The sequence below is a fragment of the Anolis sagrei genome, chromosome 2 (assembly GCF_037176765.1).
Source record: "Anolis sagrei isolate rAnoSag1 chromosome 2, rAnoSag1.mat, whole genome shotgun sequence".
Taxonomy (NCBI): Eukaryota; Metazoa; Chordata; class Lepidosauria; order Squamata; family Dactyloidae; genus Anolis; species Anolis sagrei.
In genome coordinates this window covers 161,858,367-161,877,681 of record NC_090022.1, presented here as the reverse complement: position 1 = coordinate 161,877,681, position 19,315 = coordinate 161,858,367, and the positions used below count along the sequence as shown (strand labels likewise).

General features: G+C 40.0%; 1 protein-coding gene across 2 annotated transcripts in view; it reads right to left on the bottom strand.

Annotated features, from left to right (window-relative positions):
• Positions 1-19,315, bottom strand: part of TYK2 (tyrosine kinase 2) — a 69,274-nt gene that overhangs the window by 23,256 nt on the left and 26,703 nt on the right. For both annotated transcript variants that reach the window (XM_060763611.2, XM_060763612.2), the window contains exons 4-13: positions 14,936-15,089; positions 12,497-12,660; positions 10,300-10,684; positions 8,669-8,863; positions 6,991-7,148; positions 6,769-6,886; positions 4,587-4,779; positions 1,616-1,722; positions 933-1,109; positions 429-516 (exon numbers count right to left, since the gene is read on the bottom strand). In XM_060763611.2, the coding sequence (XP_060619594.2) occupies positions 429-516; positions 933-1,109; positions 1,616-1,722; positions 4,587-4,779; positions 6,769-6,886; positions 6,991-7,148; positions 8,669-8,863; positions 10,300-10,684; positions 12,497-12,660; positions 14,936-15,089 (1,739 nt within the window). The remainder of the gene's footprint in view (positions 1-428; positions 517-932; positions 1,110-1,615; positions 1,723-4,586; positions 4,780-6,768; positions 6,887-6,990; positions 7,149-8,668; positions 8,864-10,299; positions 10,685-12,496; positions 12,661-14,935; positions 15,090-19,315) is intronic.

Below are 19,315 nucleotides of genomic sequence, written 5' to 3'. Positions count from 1 at the left end.
AACAAAATCAACTAACCCAAAGTTCCTCAAAGCAGACAAGAGCAAAGCAGATAGCAATCTCCCAAAACAGACAAGAGCACGAGACATGGAGGCTGTTCCACTGAAGCCCTAAAGACCCATCCTCTCATGCTAGTCCCCGTCCCTCCTTGACACTAGCTCTTAACTCAAAATGCTGCTCTTATGTCAAATAAAACCCAAGCCGAGTGATGGCTCTTAACTCAAAACACAGTTTGGTTGGGATGCTCTTAAGTTGAGGTTCCACTGATATGATTAAACATGGATAAGGCATGTCTGCCTAACACTAATACACTAGAGAAGTGCAGTAGTTCAACACTAAAATGTACAGCAGCTTAGAACGGAAGAACGCTATATCTCACAGGGCCAGAAGTGCAGGAATGAACCATTTGACAGTAGTAGTGAATACTTACTCTCTGAGCCCCACACACAGACTCCATGAACAAAGGCCAAGTGGATGTGGGAGACCTGGCTCATCAAGCTGGCTGTTTCAAAGAATGCCTGCAGAGAAGAGAAGGGAGGCCATCACACAAGAACTGCTATCAAGGGTGAATAATATGAGCAGTCCCCTGCCTTTCCCAACCTCACAGTAATGAAACACAGTGCCATGATATGGCTCTATCTACCTATTCCACTTGTTTTGCATTCATTTATGTTATCTTACTCTTGTGCATAGCCAATAAACGCCATTCCTATCTTTATGGTTTTCATTACATGTACATTTTGAAGATATGATAAATAAGCTTTATGAACATTTTTGAGTAAAGCTATTTAAGTTTTGGTTCATGTGTATATACTGCATTATAGATCACTCTGAATACGGATGAACAAAGTCACTGCCATAAGTGTTTTATTTAGTTCAGCAACAGAAGGGCAGACGTGAGGTCGTGCTCCCAATCCCTCTTCCCTCTGCTCACCAAAGCAATGTCCCTGTGACTGGGGTCCAGCATCTTCAGCACCACGTGCACCTCACGGTTGTTATTGTTCTGTTCAGCGGAGAAGTACTCTGTTTCATCATCACCACTGGCTCCACTACATACATGTAACACACCGTCATAAATGTTGGTACGCGTCCCTTGACCCAAGTGTGCTCTCTGGAGGAAGTGAGTACATTACTCAGTGAATGGAGAAAGGAGAATGGGGGACGTCACCTACCTAATTTGATCTTCAAAACTACGTAAAACAAAACTTTAGGAATGCACCAACATTATAATTTTTTTCTGATTCATACAATGGGTTTTATTAAGTTTTGAAAAAAGGAAGTTATGCTGCCTCACCCTGTATTTATTTATACACCATGTATGGGACTCTGCAATCTGCTTAAAAGGAAAAATTGTCATTCTTAGAAGGCTTCCTAGGGTGGCAGTTCATCTTCCTTTTTTGGCTAGAAAAAGACTTGGGGGAATCTGCAGAAATAGCCCTGGGGATGCTTCATGCTTTACCCACACCAGTTATAAGCCAAGGTATTGGCATTAATAATTGAAATCATTGAGTGGTTGAAACTTAACATTTCTTTGCATTGAAAGAAATCATTAGAGTCTTTCCAAACTTTTATACTCTTATCATAATCTTCCAAGAGGTTCAAATGAATTATATTGACCTGGGTGATCTCATTCTTCCGGATTTGGTGGAAACTCAGCTGAGTCAAATTCAGAATCTGTCGAGTGCTGTCTTTTACTTTTCGTGTGATTAGCAGGTCAGAGACCTCTGTAAAAACAGATCAATCAAATAGATAATTTCTAAGAAGTCACACTATGAAGGTAGTGCAAAAGCAAAATCATTTGTAAGGAAATATTTAGCAACTTTGGTCACAGATAGAAAATGGTATTTGCTACAGTATAATCAACAAGTTATTGAATTCTTTTGCTCAGGCAGGCATATATGGTTTAGGAACTTGTAAACCAATGTGCTTTACAAAGCATTATGCAAACAAGTGCAATCAGCATTCACTCTGGAAGACAACTTCTCTCTTGACATCCTGTTGCTAAATATGGTTTCTTGTAAGACATTGAGATTTTGTCCTCTCTTGCAAGAAAAAAGCCAGACGGCAAAGCTGGCTTGAGACCTAATAAGAAATGCTTAATAGTAATCCCATCAGTACGCCAAGTACCCCAGAAGGAATAATACTAAAATAAACAGTCTGAGATGTGTCATTTTTTCCTGTGAAATACAGGATAGGTATTCACACAACTGAACAGGTGCTTACCTCCATGACACATAAAGGCAAGACTGAACAGGGACAATCCTTGCTGTACAGTGCCTTGATTCAGATGCATCATACCATGGCTTAATCTGAATATGTGAAACTATATTAACATGGCATCCTGGTTTCTTACCTGTGGCTTGTACAAGTCACAGCTTCCCATATTGGGTAAAATGAAGAAGTGCTGGGGGTGAGGGGAATCAAAGTGCAAAACTCTGATTCTTGTATTCTGCTTGTTTTTATAACAACTCATAATTTGGGTTGTTGTAGGTTTTTTCGGGCTATATGGCCATGGTCTAGAGGCATTCTCTCCTGACGTTTCGCCTGCAGCTATGGCAAGCATCCTCAGATGTAGTAAGGTCTGTTGGAACTAGGAAAAAGGGTTTATATGTCTGTGGAATGACCAGGGTGAGACAAAGGACTCTTGTCTGCTGGAGCTAGGTGTGAATGTTTCAACTGATCACCTTGATTAGCATTTGATTGCGTGGCAGTGCCTGGAGCAAACTTTTGTTGAGAGGTGATTAGTTGTCCCTGATTGTTTCTTCTCTGTTGTTGTGCTGTTGTAATTTTAGAGTTTTTAAATACCGGTAGCCAGATTTTGTTCATTTTCATGGTTTCCTCCTTTCTGTTGAAATTGTCCACATGCTTGTGTATTTCAATGGCTTCTCTGTGTAGTCTGACATGGTGGTTGTGAGAGTGGTCCAGCATTTCTGTGTTCTCAAATAAAATGTTGTGTCCAGGTTGGTTCATCAGGTGCTCTGCTATGGCTGATTTCTCTGGTTGAAGTAGTCTGCAGTGCCTTTCATGTTCCTTGATTCGTGTTTGGGCACTGCGTTTGGTGGTCACAAACTCATAATTTGATATTATCACAAGTGAACACAGTAAAAGACACCAAAGGCCCTGATGTATACTTAATGCACAATAAAAATGGCAGATCTTTGCTGCTGTTTCTACTACTGTGATACCTTGACTTAAGAGTTTAATGTGTTCCATGACTGAGCTCTTAACTCAAAACACTTGTATCTCACAGAAAAATTCCCCATTGAAATGATATTAATCCGTTCCTGCCCCACAAAAGCCTCCTTTTTGTTATGTGATTCTAAATAAGAAAATGTACTTTATAAATAATGAAACATGAAACAATAAAAAGAAAGATCCACTTTAAAATGGTAGAAGCACAAAGTGAAGAGGCAGAAGCATCCTTTTTTATACTGTACTCATTCCTGCCTCCCTTCGTCTATGGCTCTCTCTCACTCTCTCTCTTCATGAAGCCAAACATACCAGCAATAAAAACTGCACAAAATCAACTAACCCAAAGTTCTTTAAAGCAGACAAGAGCAAAGCTGACAGCAATCTCCCAAAGCAGATAACAGTAAGGCAGACAGAAATCTCCCAAAGCGGACAGAAGCACGAGGCACAAGGCAGTTACCTTGAAGCCCTGAAGTCCTGTACTCCCACACTAGCGCTCCCTCTGACATAGCTCTTAACTCAAAATGCTGCCCATATGTCAAAGCGAAACCCGGGCCAAGCAACAGCTCTTAACTCAAAATGCTCTTAAGCTGGGATGCTCTTAAGTAGAGATTCCACAGTATTCTCAATGCAGACTTGTTTAATTTCGGCCCCTAAACAAGACACCACCATGTTTACTGCAACCACAACTCTCTTCTGTTCAAGCTACTCCTGACAGTAGTCGGTTCCAGTCCAAGACACTCTGCTGTCCAGAAGAGAGAAGTAAATGGTTCCCACATAAAACCCCACAGTCTCTCTTCCAACTCAACAAGGATACTAACATGACACCAAAACTCTGCTGCACAAGGCTCCTCTTATTCTGCCTGGATAATGGACAAGTAATCTTCTTATGCTAGGATAATGGGCAAGTAATTGCTGGTACCCTCCCTTCTTCACAACACAAATGCTTGGACCTGTCTCCTCAAATGGGTAGATGAAGATCTGCAGATCTCATTTACACATGTACCTGCCTAAACAGGATTCTACAGCATGTTGGGATCTCTAATGACGAATAACAGGCTTCTTGCTGCAGACATCGGCCTCCGAGCACATGGAAAGAAACAGGATCAAATAATAACAATACAGTGGAAGGAATGGGGAGATCAATGAGTATACCCCCATCCAATCCTCATGCACTTAGTAATATTTTGTATGTAATACAGTTTCAAACCCATCCATCTTTCATCAAGTCTTTGAGCTGCACTGCAAAATGTCATATGTTGTATGAGAGACCTATCTCTCTCCAACATATACCGTACTACGTTGCTGTGGTGTCTCTGCTTTCACCTCTGCAGATAATTTCACTATTTAATATACTATATAAAAAGAAAATTTCTTGAACATGGAACATAGTTTGTACCTCCTGGCTTTGGGACACAGCACCTCCGCATAGTAAAGATCTCATTTCCAGATCTTAGAGTACAGCCTTTGAGAGCATTTATCAGTTCTTGGACACTAGAGAATTCCTGCTCCCAGCCTTCAAGTACAAAGGAATTTCCTTTCTTCTGGATACGGAACTGTCTGTAACTTGTGGCATCTTGGGTCTGGGAACTCTGGGGCAAACAAGCAATAAAAGAAAAAGAGATGGGCACAAGTGTATATAGACAATCAACAACATTATTACTCTTGTTGTTGTTGTTGTTGTTGTTGTTGTTGTCATTTGCTGCTTTTTCTCTTTTCCAAGAGACTCAAAGCAGCAGACAGGGCTAAAAACAGTACAATATACAATTTAAAACAATAAACATTAAAATAAATTAAACCTAGGTCTATTTTAAAAGAATAGTTAAAACCATTATAAATAACACTATGTAAAATGATTTTTGTTCCTGGGTCATAGGTAAATGTCATTTCCTAATTGGTTCTATCATAAAAATATGGAAAACATTTATTAAGCTACAAAAACTCTGCTTTTTTGCGGGTCATCCTACGGCACATTTTGCATTATTTTTCTAATGAATATCTCGAGTCTCAACCAATTGAACATAGTTTGTGGCAACCACAAAACAAAGTTTCTGGAGTTTAACAACTACTTTCAAATATGTACTGCACAATTAAGCAGGAGTAATATTTTGAAACCAGAAACAGAGTTTTTTTTTCAAATTTTGTTTCATAGCGTAATCAAAACTATTTATAAATAACTAAAACAATTACATGCAAACTATGGGGCACATCTGACCCCAAAGTAAACTAACCAGAGGCATTCAAAAGTCTTCTCAAGAATTAAGAAGCACATCTTTGGCTTCTGCTGCTTGTGGTCAGTGAGACCACAAGAAACAGAAGACATGAACATGCTTCTTAATTCTTGACAAATATGAATCCTGCTGAGTCAGACAACTATTCCAACTAGATCACCATAGTTCGTCACTGCTTTGGTCCCGAGGGCACCAAAAGCATATTAATCATGCTGATTCTTTTAAAAGTGGCCCACTAGGCAGGGTCATCTTGTAAATGATTACACTATGTAACATTTTTTTTAAAAAAAAAAACTGTTCCTGGTTTGAAAGTGTTATTTCCTGTTTGTTATACTCCAGAAACCTCATTTTTGTGGCTGCCACAAACTATGTTGAATTGGTTGAGACTCAATAAGATATTCATTGAAAATCTATAGCAAAATGTGCTGCAGAGTGTTAAGCAAAAACAACATTTTAATAGTTTAATAAACTTTTGCCATGTTTTAATGATAGAACCAATTAGGAAATAACATTGATAACCCAGGAACAAAAATTGTGTTACATAGTGTTATCAGAAGCTGTACTCTGGCAATACCTTCTGTCATGGTAACATTCAGAAGTAAATCAAGCAAATAGGAATGTCCAGACAAATGCCCCAAGCTCTGCAACTGATTTAAAAAAATCTAATAATTCTGACTACACTGGGGAAAGGGACTGTTCATTACACATGGGGAACATTCACGACGTAATTCGGGATTGCTTTTTTCAGCTATGTGGCTCTTTTAATATGTCTTGAAGACGATCTTGGTGTCAGTAAAAGATCAATAAAAAAAGTATAGCCAAGTAGTTGCCTATCTAAAATAAAAACAATACATTTTATTGGTTTTCAGTTTCTCTGGCATCGGCTATAATAAAGTGCACACTCTAATGTTATTACACAAAAATATGAAAAATAATAATTCATAATAATATAGATTATTATTCTGTATCACTAATGTTCTTAAAGTTTCTTAGAAATGCACTCATGTTAATTTGTGTTAATATATCTAGCTCTGTTTGCCTGAGGCAAATAAAAATTGTCTTACAATGCTGAGATATGGCAATGCCTCAGAATATAGTTTCACTAGCAAATCTAATTTTTCAGACCATGGCTGCCAGATACAGACATGCCGCAAAAGCAGCTTCATAATTTTAGCTGTCCTATTAATCAAACTCCACAGTGACACCAAAACCAAATCATAGTTTGTGCTTCCAGGTGCATAACAGGAAAGTCACCGTTGAGAACTGTCTTGAGAACTTCCACTTCCCATCTGCTTAGCATGCATTTCCAACTCCTCTCTGTGTCACATAAATCTCCAATGGCAGCCTTACCTGGTCTCTCCTCATAACTGACAATATCAATCTACTATAATCGAGAACACTCCAACGTAGAATGTATAGACCATCTTCCTGCTTCTCCCGTTTTAGTTTAGCCAAAATGAATTCCTCACTAGAGAGAAAGAGAGAGAGAATTTCAAAGCATCTGTGGAAATACCTAGTCCCAAATCAGATGTGACAACAGAATGTCTGGCAGCTGAAGTAGATGCCACTTACTGCATGGGTCCATGGATGCCATTCTGTATGCTCATAACCAGCCGTGGTGGGGCTACTTCATGACACAGATAGTGGCTAGAGTCTGCTGTCAATCTGAAGTAACCATCTACCAGTGAAACTAAGGAGAGGGCAACATCATGGGAAAAAAGAGTCAGCTCCTGAATAAAAAGAACAAAAAGAAAAGAAAGCATATTAGTTATGAGTCATAATGATGGGTTAAAAGCCCTAGGGAAAAATTTAAAGTCCCAGGGAAACAATATCTTGAATATTTGAAGTAAAGTGAGTCCTTGGTATCCTCTGGGATACTCAATGGATACCCAAATCTATGAGTGCTGAATTCTTTTTATATATATAGTGACATAGAAAATTAAGCCCCTATATAAAATGGCAATCCAAGTTTGCTTTGGGAATTTTCAAAAAATATTTTCAAGGCATGGATAGGTTGGTTTTTTTTTTTTTTTGCGAGAATGAAGTTTTTTATTTATTTTATTATTTTTACTAGCTGTTCCCTGCCATGCGTCGCTGTGGCCCAGTCTGGTGATCTGGAAAATAAAGTAATAAGAAAGTGTTGGTGTGTAATGTATGTAATTACTTTATGCTTGTGGGTAAACAGTATTTCTTGTTGTTTCTTTGTCAGTATTGATGTGGCGAGTGTCTGGTTTGCCTACTCTGGAATATGCAACATATCATAGTCCTTCTTTAGGGGGTCCCTTTCAAATCTATAATACTATATCTGTGTGTGAATCATATCTATCTATCTATATCTATGGCTGAATGGCTCTTTGTCAGGAGGGCTCTGATTACATTTCTTGCTCTGGTGAAGGGAGTTGGACTGGATGGACTTAAATATTTTCTGTTGGTCATGTGGGTTCTGTGCGAGAAATTTGCCCCAATTCTGTCGTTTGTGGGATTCAGAATGCTCTTTGATTGTAGGTGAACTATAAATCCCAGTAACTACAAATGTCAAGGTCTATTTTCCCCAAACTCCATCTGTGTTCATATTTGGGCATATGGAGTATTCGTGCAAAGTTTGGTCCAGATCCATCATTGTTTGAGTCCACAGTGCTCTCTGGATGTAGGTGAACTACAACTCCCAAACTCAAGGTCAATGCCCACCAAACCCTTCTAGTGTTTTCCGTTGGTCATGGGAGTCTTGTATGCCACGTGTGGTTCAATGCCATAATTGGTGGAGTTCAGAATGCTCTTTGATTGTAGGTGAACTGTAAATCCCAGCAACTACAACTCCCAAATGACAAAAAAAAATTGAGTGAAGGACATACATTGGGTTGTTAGGTGTATGCTGTCCAAATTTGGTGGCAATTGGCCCACCGGTTTTTGAGTTCTGTTAATACCACAAATGAGCATTACATTTTTATTTATATAGATAATGCAACATATCTTGTTATGCTATAAAGACAAATCAGCAAACCATATTACAAGGCATGTATAGTTGCATCTGTAGATACAGAAGGCCAATTGTACATCACCACTGCTTGCCCCCTTTCTTGCATTCCCTAAAAAACCTTGACCTGCTGCCCCATTAACACAAAGTTATTTACCACAGCCATATACCAGTTTTTGCTCAGCTCCTTCCCCGCCCATTTATACTGGTATCACTAGGACAGATAATAATATCTGGTAATTAATACCTGTAGCAGAAGAGCAAGCCACCACCTACCAGGCACTTATTGTCTTGACGATGAATGCTGACTTTGCAGTCTTTCACAACAATGTGTGTGATCTCTTGGAAGTCACAAAAATGTGACCATTTGGGTTCATAGTGTTCCCCTGACTGGTAGGAACCCTTGGATTTATAGTCTTTCATCTTCACCTTCCTGCTCAAATAACCTCTGTGAGGATAGTTTTGCAATCTCTGCAAGACAAAGATATGATGTTAGCACCTCTCAACACTGATTCCAATATTACAGCTGTGAAAAAAGTAAATTTAGGCTAGCTGTCCCACCACAGCACAGAGGAGCATAGACAGAAAAAAAAAACCTGGACAAAGTTTTCAGATATACTTCTTCTAGATATACTCTTTACTTTCGGAATCTTAAAGATACATGTGTCCTATAAATCCATTTCATTTTACTATTGCAATGTGGATGACCAGCTTTTTAAACAAACTAAAGCTTTCCTTTCTGTGTCAACTAGGCCACCATTCTGTGGCTAAGATATACAAATGCTTATCGCTATTTTGGGCCATGAGCAGGTGAAAATATTAAAATATTATTATAGCTCTATAACAACAAATTAAAATAAATACAAGCAAGTGGAATGGCTCATAGAATTCTTAAGGCTGGAAGATAAACAAAAGATAGCAAATGGGGAGTGGAAAGGACATTACTCAGTATAATGAAAACTCCAATTTTGTTTGTCAAAGTCTTCAAATTGAATGGCTATTTCATTCAGGAAGAGATATGTTACAATCTATCATTTAAAATCTACCTTCCTAGATAAAAAAGCCATATTTCTTTATTACATGCTGCAAAGAAATAGAGAGCTAATTATCTTGTATTGTCGAAGGCACCTCACTACCTCTGAGGATGCTTGCCATAGATGCAGGTGAAGCGTCAGGAGAGAATGCCTCTAGAACATGGCCATATAGCCCGAAAAAATCTACAACAACCCAATAATTATCTTGTCTCTAATATCCTCAATAACGTTTTCCCCATATTTGTTTCTCACAGTTAAATATACTCCTTCCCCTCCCTCAAACAGCTAGAAAAACTAAAAGCAATGCAAACAAAAAAGTCAGTAACATAAAAATCAATGTGGTAATGTGATTCAATGGTCTGAGTGTTGAATATGGCCCTTTCTACGCTGTCATATAATCCAGATTATCAAAGCAGATCATCCACATGACCTGCTTTGAACTGGATGATATGAGTCCACACTACTATATAATCCAGATCAAAGCAGACGATCTGGATTCTATATGGCAGTGTAGAAGGGGCCATATAGGAGGCGATGTTTCTAGGAGGCCAGGTTTCAAATCCTTGTCTGGCCATAAAAATTTTGGGTATACACATTATCTCAGCAATAAAGGAAGCCAGTGGCAAACGTAGTTTGTATAAATCTTGTTCAGAAAGCTCTGTACCGTCACCACAAGTTGAAATCAACTCAAAGGCACAAAGCAACAGCAGCAGCCCAGTAATTACCCTCTCCATATCTAGCTAGCTCTGATTATATATTTTTTAAATACCTACATTGAGCAGGAGGCAATAATGTCTTACCCCATTATTATTATTATTATTATTATTATTATTATTATTATTAACCTTGCCTTTCTCTAAGAAGATATCCTACCTCAGGAGAAATGGGTCTCCACTGAATGCCATCGGTGCCTGTGACCAAAACCTCATGGGTGGCAGGCTTGTCACTGGGAAGTGAGGCGTGAGAGTTCTCCAGGTGCATATGGCCACCATTGATGTAAAGTGGCACCTTCTCACCCTCTGAAACTGTCTCCAAGGAGAGGACGGAAAAAACCTCACTCCCAAAACGAGGGGCCAAGTTCTCCAAAGTGGCCAGATACTTGTGCATTATATCCTGCTCCGTCAGCTTGCCGGTGCTCACTGTGTGCCGCTGGAAGCGCTGCAAGAACCTCCTGAAAACATTCCTTATGCGGAACTTTGTCAGATAGTTGTTCTGCTGAATCTGACGGCAAAAGGAACGTGGGATGCACTCCTTGAAGCTAAGAAGGATGCAAAAAGCCAGTTAGCAATTCCCCATTGTACCACATATGCATAACATGCCTCTTTCCAAGATTCCTCTATTGTTGTGCCAATTAACCCAGATGTGTCAACAAATGTGTATACACACACACACACACACACACACACAGACAGAGGCGGCCCTCAGCAATTTTCAACAGTAAGCAAACAGTATTTTGGCGCGCCCCCCCAACCAATCACTGATATATATTTTCTGTTCGTCATGGGAATTCTGTGTGCCAGATTTGGTTCAATTCCATCATTGGTGGAGTTCAGAATGCTCTTTGATTGTAGGTGAACTATACATCCCAGTAACTACAACTCACATATGTCAAGGTCTATTTTCCCCCAAGAGTGCCTCAAGAGTGCCCCTGGGCAAAATCAAGTATACCGCAAATGCTTACTTTGCGTAATGGGTTGAGCCGCCCCTGCATACAGATGTGGTTAACATGATGATAAATCTTATCCAAATTGAGGTCTTTTCAAGCTCTCAAACCCAAAATTCTTTAACTGGGGATGCCAATTTGGGATTTTCTACAAGTGTAAGATGTTCTCTGCATCCCATCTCTCACATGATAAAGCTGAAACTCTGCCTCCCACAGTGAGATACTTAGACACTAAACTTTCTAGTGTTTGGAACAATGCTTCAGACTCCTAATCCAACCATTAAACTGCATTTCTGGAATCTAGACAAATGCTCTACAAAACTAGGCGTTCAAGGTAGTCTGAAGCTGAATATGTTCCAATCAGCTCTTTGAAGGCATCCAATAAATGTGGGGGGAAATAAGAACTACTGTACATAAGGATGAATGCTCTGATGTCCACAACTTCATTTGGTCATATTGGCAATATACAGGCAATAATTTTATCATTAATAGAAAATCAATTCTCTTCTACAATTCTCAAGCTGGGAAGTATGACATTCACTTCACACAACAGTGATGATAAATTAGTGTGCATAAAGGGTGATGGGAAGACACAGGGCCTTTAAACATTCAGGGACTTGCTGTCGTTTCTTGCACTGTATATTGAGAGACCTCCCCACACAGGAATAATTTCAGCAAGATTAGTTTTCCATGACAGCTGAATGAAACCCATCCAATTCAGATGCAGTTTACCTTTAATTACCAGTTGCTGGGAGTCAAATTATAAGAATGACTGCTATTTATCTCATGCACTTTATCTTATGGTTCGTGCAATTTAATCTCTCCTCATCCCGGATCCCCCTTCCCGATAATTTATATTGCCCAATCTCCCAGTATTTTAAAATTTTTATCTTTGAATTTGGCCCTGCCCAGTGTAATTCTTTTGTGTTTAATGCTGATTTTATATTACTGTGTTGTTTATTATATTGGTTTTGTATTTTATGTATTTTATTTTTTGTTCTGTTATGCTTTTGTGTTATATTGTGTTTACTGTACTGATGGGCATGGCCTCATGTAAGCCGCCCCTAGTCCCCCTGGGGGAGATGGAGCGGGGTATAAATGAAGTTATTGTTGTTGTTGTTGTTGTTGTTGTTGTTATTTCAATATTTTGCTTGTGGGCTTTCATTCTAGTCAACCACATTTCTTAGATTAACTCAATATGATCAGTTGGGAGAATTAGATATTCAATCACAAGGCACAATGGGACATCCTAATCTATTCTTTTGAATTGCAACTTAAGGCAGTGCAGAAACATAATCTGATAAATACATGATGAATATGAACAATATCTGCAACCCTATCAATACAAATTTCATTTTATATGGCTGGGGAACACATGTCTTTGACTTTCACCACCCTTGCAATCACCTTGTTCTTTGCGCCACTTCTTCAAGGGAGACGCCAGTCTTGAGGGCAATGTGGCAGAGATGGAGAACAGCCATCCCAAGGCTCTCATTTTTAAACTGGTGAATCTCCTGCTCTGTACGAAGATCTTTTAGGGAGGCAACGTCATTGATGAAGTCATATTTACCCTGAAAAAGAATAACCAAGAGCAAAATTGAGGGAAGCAGATTTGCAAACCAGAAGGTTTCAAAAAGGATTTTGCTTGCAGTGAGGCTTCAAATGAGAATAGAAAGAAATTAGCATGCCTAATAATTTGGAGAAAGCAGCTTTTATTTTTATTTATTATTTATTTATTTATTTATTATTACACTTGTATACCGCTAATATCTCAGCCTAAGTCGGCGACTCATTGCGGTTTACAACATCTAAAACAACAACAATTTAAAAACATAAAAACACATATAAAATACAGAATTATTGGGCCACCAATAACAATCCAAATGCATCTCGTAACTGGAATCACAATCCAAATTCGTCGTCTGTAATTACCAATCCTTAATCGTCAAATTCGTTTCGTCGGATTATCCGAATGCTTGTTCAAACATCCATGTCTTTAGTTTTTTCCGAAACGCCATCAGCGAGGGGGCTGACCTTATCTCTATAGGGAGGGTGTTCCAAAGCCGAGGGGCCACCACAGAAAAGGCTCTGTCTCTCGTTCCCGCCAGCCACACCTGTGAAGCCGGTGGGATAGAGAGCAGGGCCTCCACAGAAGATCTTAGGGTCCTGGCAGGCTGATAGGCTGAGATACGTTCGGATAGATAAGTTGGGCCAGAACCGTTTAGGGCTTTAAAGGCCAACGCCAGCACTTTGAATTGAGCCCAGTAGCAGATCGGCAGCCAGTGGAGCTGGTACAGCAGAGGAGTTGTGTGCTCCCTGTGCCCCGCTCCTGTTAGTATCATGGCTGCCGCCCGTTGGACTAATTGGAGCTTCCGGACCGTCTTCAAAGGCAACCCCACGTAGAGAGCGTTGCAGTAATCAAGGCGGGATGTAACCAGAGCGTGGACTACCGTGGCTAAGTCAGACTTCCCAAGGTACGGTCGCAGTTGGCGCACAAGTTTTAACTGTGCGAATGCTCCCCTGGTCACCGCCGAAACCTGGGGTTCCAGGCTCAGCAATGAGTCCAGGATCACACCCAAACTGCGAACCTGCGTCTTCAGGGGGAGTGCGACCCCGTCCAACACAGGTTGTAACCCTATACCCTGTTCGGCCTTACGACTAACCAGGAGTACCTCTGTCTTGTCTGGATTCAATTTCAATTTGTTCGCCCCCATCCAGATCGTCACAGCGGCCAAGCACCGGTTCAGGACCTCGACAGCCTCCTTAGTAGCAGGTGGAAAGGAGTGACAGAGTTGGACATCATCTGCGTACAGATGGCATCGCACTCCGAAACTCCGGATGATCTCGCCCAGCGGCTTCATGTAGATGTTAAACAGCATGGGAGATAGTATTGAACCCTGAGGAACCCCACAAGACAAAGGTTGTGGAGTTGAGCAGGAGTCTCCCAGTAACACCATCTGAGACCGACCCTCGAGGAATGAGTGGAGCCACTGCAGGACAGTGCCTCCAAGACCCATCCCCGCGAGGCGTATTTTTCTGTAGAAGGTTATCTTACTCGGAACTAGCACAAGATAAAGAATACCGAAATATGGAGGTCAGCTGTGACCAGCAGTGCTGCAGAATTTGAAGAGGGTGAAAGAGAGAAACGTGCCAAAAGGAAGGCGCGTCGAGCCAACCCCAACTGAGACTGCCTTCCACCTGGAAACCAATGACCTCACTGCAGGATAAAATGCAGATCAAGAATAGGGCTCCACAGTCATCTACGGACCCACAAGAATACTGATCCTGGAAATATGGCTACATTTAGTGTTGGGCAACCTGAATAGTGATCTATTGACAACTGATGATCTTCTTCTGGCAACTAGAGTCCTTCAACTCTTTCTTGACATGCCCTGGTTAATTGTATGTTCTGTGCTGGTCTGTGAAACTCACTAAAACTCCCACAGTTAATTTTATCTATTATTGCTCCCTATCACTTCATTCCATCATAGTCTCTGCTTCCTGATTTCATACTCCAGAACTACTGTCTATAATCAAACTTATCTGGTATCTAGGTTCCAGGTATTTGGTGCCTGCAGTTATTTACTTTCTGGGCACTTCATTGCAGCATTATTTGAAGCACTCTGTGGTCTATGGTACCAGGGAGCTGAGATACAAGTAGCACTGTTCTCCAATGTGGGGCTGCGTTCTAATGGCTTCAGAACCCAAAGAGTATTTAAGTCTGCCAGCTTTATTCAGTATATTAAAAAAATCAATTTGCAGTGGCAGAAGAAGGGAAGGGGAGATATTGCCCTTGACTCACAGTAGACTTAACTTCTACAGAATAATATCAACAAAGCTTCATACTTGCTCAAAGAGATACTCAAATGATGATTTATCCAGTATGGCACTGCCTTGTTCACCCCTTTGAGACTTATCCTCTGAGTCATTTGAGCGAGGAGCATTGCGATATACAGCTGGCTCCTTGTCATTTGTCCCATGCCAGTTTCGGAAATAATACCTGAAAGAATTATAATGTTACAGTTAGTACAATGGTCCCAATTCTGCACTTGTCACATTGGTAAACTGTATTCACACTAGGGAAATCAAAAAAGTAAAACAAGTTGACTCCCCAAGGAGATTAGGCAAGCCCCCACACTCAGAGGTGGCCCTAGGTAATTTTCAACGGTAAGCAAACAGTATTTTGCTGCCCCCCCCCCCAACCAATCATTGATATATATTTTCTGTTCGTCATGGGAGTTCTGTGTGCCATATTTGATTCAATTCCATTATTGGTGGAGTTCAGAATGCTCTTTGATTGTAGGTGAACTATACATCCCAGTAACTACAACTCGCATATGTCAAGGTCTAATTTCCCCCAAGAGCGCCTCAAGAGCACCCCTGAGCAAAATCAACTATACTTCAAATGCTTACTTTGCATAATGGTTGAGCCGCCCCTGCCCACACTTCCCTCTTTTCACAGAGATTTGAAAACCTGGATGCTTCACCAAGCATTTGAGAATGACTAGTCCCTAGTTATATATGCCCAGTCCCTAGTTCTCCTGATAGTACTCTGTTCCTGTACTTCATCCAACTCCCTGGCCCTGTGGTACGCTGCTTTGCACTATTCCACACCTGTCCCTTTTTATAGCTGTTCACACCCTTTTTATTTTTTCTGGTTATTGGTTTTAGTCAAGCATTGTTTTGTTGGAGTTTCAATGCCGCTATTTTATATTCTTACATTTTATTTCATTATGTTTTTTATCTGGATTGTTATACATTTTACTTTATTTCTATTTTATTGTGTTTTTGTTTTGCTTTTATGTCTTGTGGACATTCTGTTGCATATGTAAGCCGCCAGAGTCCCTTCAGGGAGATGGTGGCAAGGTATAAGAATAAAGTTGTTGTTGTTGTTGTTGTTATTGTGCACACTTCATCAGTTTCCCATTCCAGTTTTTCAGTTTTGAGTATCTATGTCTGAAAGCAAGAGACCCAGCAGAACAGAACTTCTGATAGCACACAGTCTCTCTTCACAAGTAAGCCAAGATAGTGTCATTAGTCATGCTGAGATTCATTTAGTTAGTTGGAGGTTTTCAACATGAATCCCTAAAATACCAATCTCTAAAATATCTATCCTATTTCACCTGATCATGCCCAGCACTTTTAAAGATTTTAAGTACTACATATGGCCCTGCCACAGGTTTTAATACGCCGCGGTGTTATTGTTAATGTTTTTTGCTTTGTTTATGAGTTTTTTATTATTGTACTGTTGTTGTTGTGTTTTACTGATGTATTTGGGCTCGGCCTCTTGTAAGCTGCACCGAGTCCTTCGGGAGATGGTAGCGGGGTATAAATAAAGATTTATTATTATTATTATTATTATTATTATTATTAATGTTGGAGTTGTCCTTTCGGGAGCATTTTGTCACTCCAGATTTTGTGGCAACTATAGGTTTGTGCCAATTAGTATCTGGGTCCATGCATTAGAAAGACCAACTTCCAAAACAGTTTTCTGTGTTGAGAGGAATGACTATGATCAGTGGGTGTGTGGGGAAACTTCCTATCTGTTTTGTGCATGGGCTGAACAGCAACAAAAAAAATTAGTCTTACTGTGGCTCTGGAACTACCTACCAAGTGTGGCCAGACTGCCTTCCTTTCTGTTTTTCTTCCAGTGGAATTAAAAGGGTTTAGCACGTAAACTATATTGCAGATGAAGTAGAAGAAGGTTTAATTAGTTGGGTGCTGCTGTGCAGCCTTTGCTGCTTTGTGCTTGTTTTTTGTTAGATGTTCTATGTGGAACGGTGGGATATAAATTTAATAAAATAAGCACAGTGTGAAAACTATAGTCCTGCAAGGCGGCCATTAGCTTAGAGCTTGAGGTGGACCATCAAAATAAAATCTGACTAGCCTTTTTAGACATTTTTTCTTAAAAGTGTAGAAAGATGGCAGCATTAAGGATTAAACAGACCAAGCAGACCTTAGCAACTTTAATTAGGTCTAAAATAGCTCAGGAATTGATAACACCACCTTTCTCAACCTGCCTACAAAACACACTTCTCACATTTCTGCTGTTAATAGTTTAAGCTTGATGATCATGAAATAATCTCATGAGAGCTGATTTAACAGAGTGATAAAGTGGATGACTCAGCTGGGTTTAGCTATGAACCCACCAAGGAGCTTTGGACAAATAATTGTTAGACACAGCGCCTCATCTCCAGAACATAAAAGACATACCCCGTAAGGATTGTTGAAATATGAATATGAACTGTTATGAGATGCTACACTCACTACTATTGTGATTATTCACAACAAATAGCATCAAGCCTTTGTCAAATTATTTCAAGCAAACGACTGAAATTCACAGCTGCTATGGACAAAGCTATTCTAACAGTTCATTGAAAGAAAACAAGACCTTAGTTATGTGGCCATGTTTGGGCTTTTCTGTGAGGCATTGCTAAGTGAGACAAACAGGGTGTGGGGTATGTTGTTTGTATGTGAATGTCTATGTAAGTCAGCCAACAAGCAATGGAAAAGCAGCTTTCTTGATTATGCCACCTATTGATTTTTTTTGGAGTTGGCTCACATTCAAGTAAATGATGAAAGACAGTGACTCACTCTGGTATATACCTGATGCTACAACAACAGCTCATGGGTGCTCTTATGGCTGAGCTAAAGTGAACAGATGGACAAGGCTATTCCCATATTCCTTCAAGCTTTGTTTATTTATTTATTTATTTACAGTATTTCTATCCTGCCTTTCTCAGCCCAAAGATGACTCAAGGCGGCATACAAATTTGGCAACAATTCAATGCCACAAACAATCATAAATACCATTAAAGACATTAAGATAACATAATAAAATCCATATAAAAACCATTAAAATTGTAATCACCAATGTCCTCCAGTTAAACTAATTTTCTATTAGCATCGTTTTAAGCCGTTCCATGTTCACTCTTTCATAGTACTGTGTTTATTATCTATTATGTTGCAGTTTTAAACGCTTGTTCAAAGAGCCAAGTTTTTTACTTTTTCCCCGGAAAGTCAGGAGGGATGGGGTTCGATCTAATATCTCTAGGAAGGAATTCCACAGCTGAGGGGCCACCACTGAGAAGGCCCTGTCTCTCGTCCTTGCCAAATGTGCCTGCGAAGAGGGCAGGATCGAGAGCAGGGCCTTCCCAGACGATCTTAAGTTCCTAGATGGTTCATAAGAAGAGATACCTTCGGACAAGTAAGCTGGGCTGGAACCATTTAGGGCTTTATAGGCTAAAGCCAGCACTTTGAATTGTGCCCGTAGCAAACTGGCAGCCAGTAGAGCTGGCGCAATAGAGGAATTGTATGCTCCCTGAGCCCTGCTCCTATTTAGCAACCTGGCAGCCGCCCACTGGACCATTTGAAGCTTACAAAAGATTGCAATAACAATTCAGCTACTAAAAGTTAATAATAATATCATGCGGTGCCAGGCAGTTCTGTTCACAAAGGAGTCTGTTCCTGCATTCTAGAGGCAGGTATTTAACAAAGAAACAATCAATATAAGTACTGTCTGGCATTTGGGGAAGCACTGACCAGCATTCAAGGAAAAAAGGAACTAAACACAAATCACACCTCCTTTCAAAATCAGTGAGCTGATCCCATAGTTGTCATGTCACTATATTTAATACTGTTTAAATGTTTGCATATTTGTATATTTTAAATTGTATGTTAATGCTTTTATGTTAAGCGGCTTTGAGTCTCCTTTGGAAGAGATAAAGGGGGGTAATAATAATAATAAATAATATATTCTTACAGCAAGAAAATTTAACTTCCCATTTGTGGGAAGGGGGAAAGAAACTGATTTTTGGCCTAAAGCCACTTCTCTATGGAACTAAAAGATAATGTGAAATAAGCACTTATTAGCACCTCATTAGTAGCATATACCATCAAACCTGCCTCTTTGAGGAATTTATAGGTATGCAATGGAAAAAGGAGACTAGGACCCACCACGTTTTCTGAGACAGGTACTCAGCAGTAGCTGCCAAGGGCAAGAAGGGTTAATAATGCTAACTGAGCCAACAAGTGCACCATGACAGTACTGCCTGCTGAGTTACTCACTCTCTAGGCTCTGATTTACTAGCAATCTGGGAAGGCCCTGCTATGGTCTGGCTACCCAGCCTTTGCATATGATCCACAGCACTGAAAATGTTAGAAATGCGTATAACTCTATCATCACTTCATGGCAGACATGCAAATTAACTGCTATATAACTCCCCC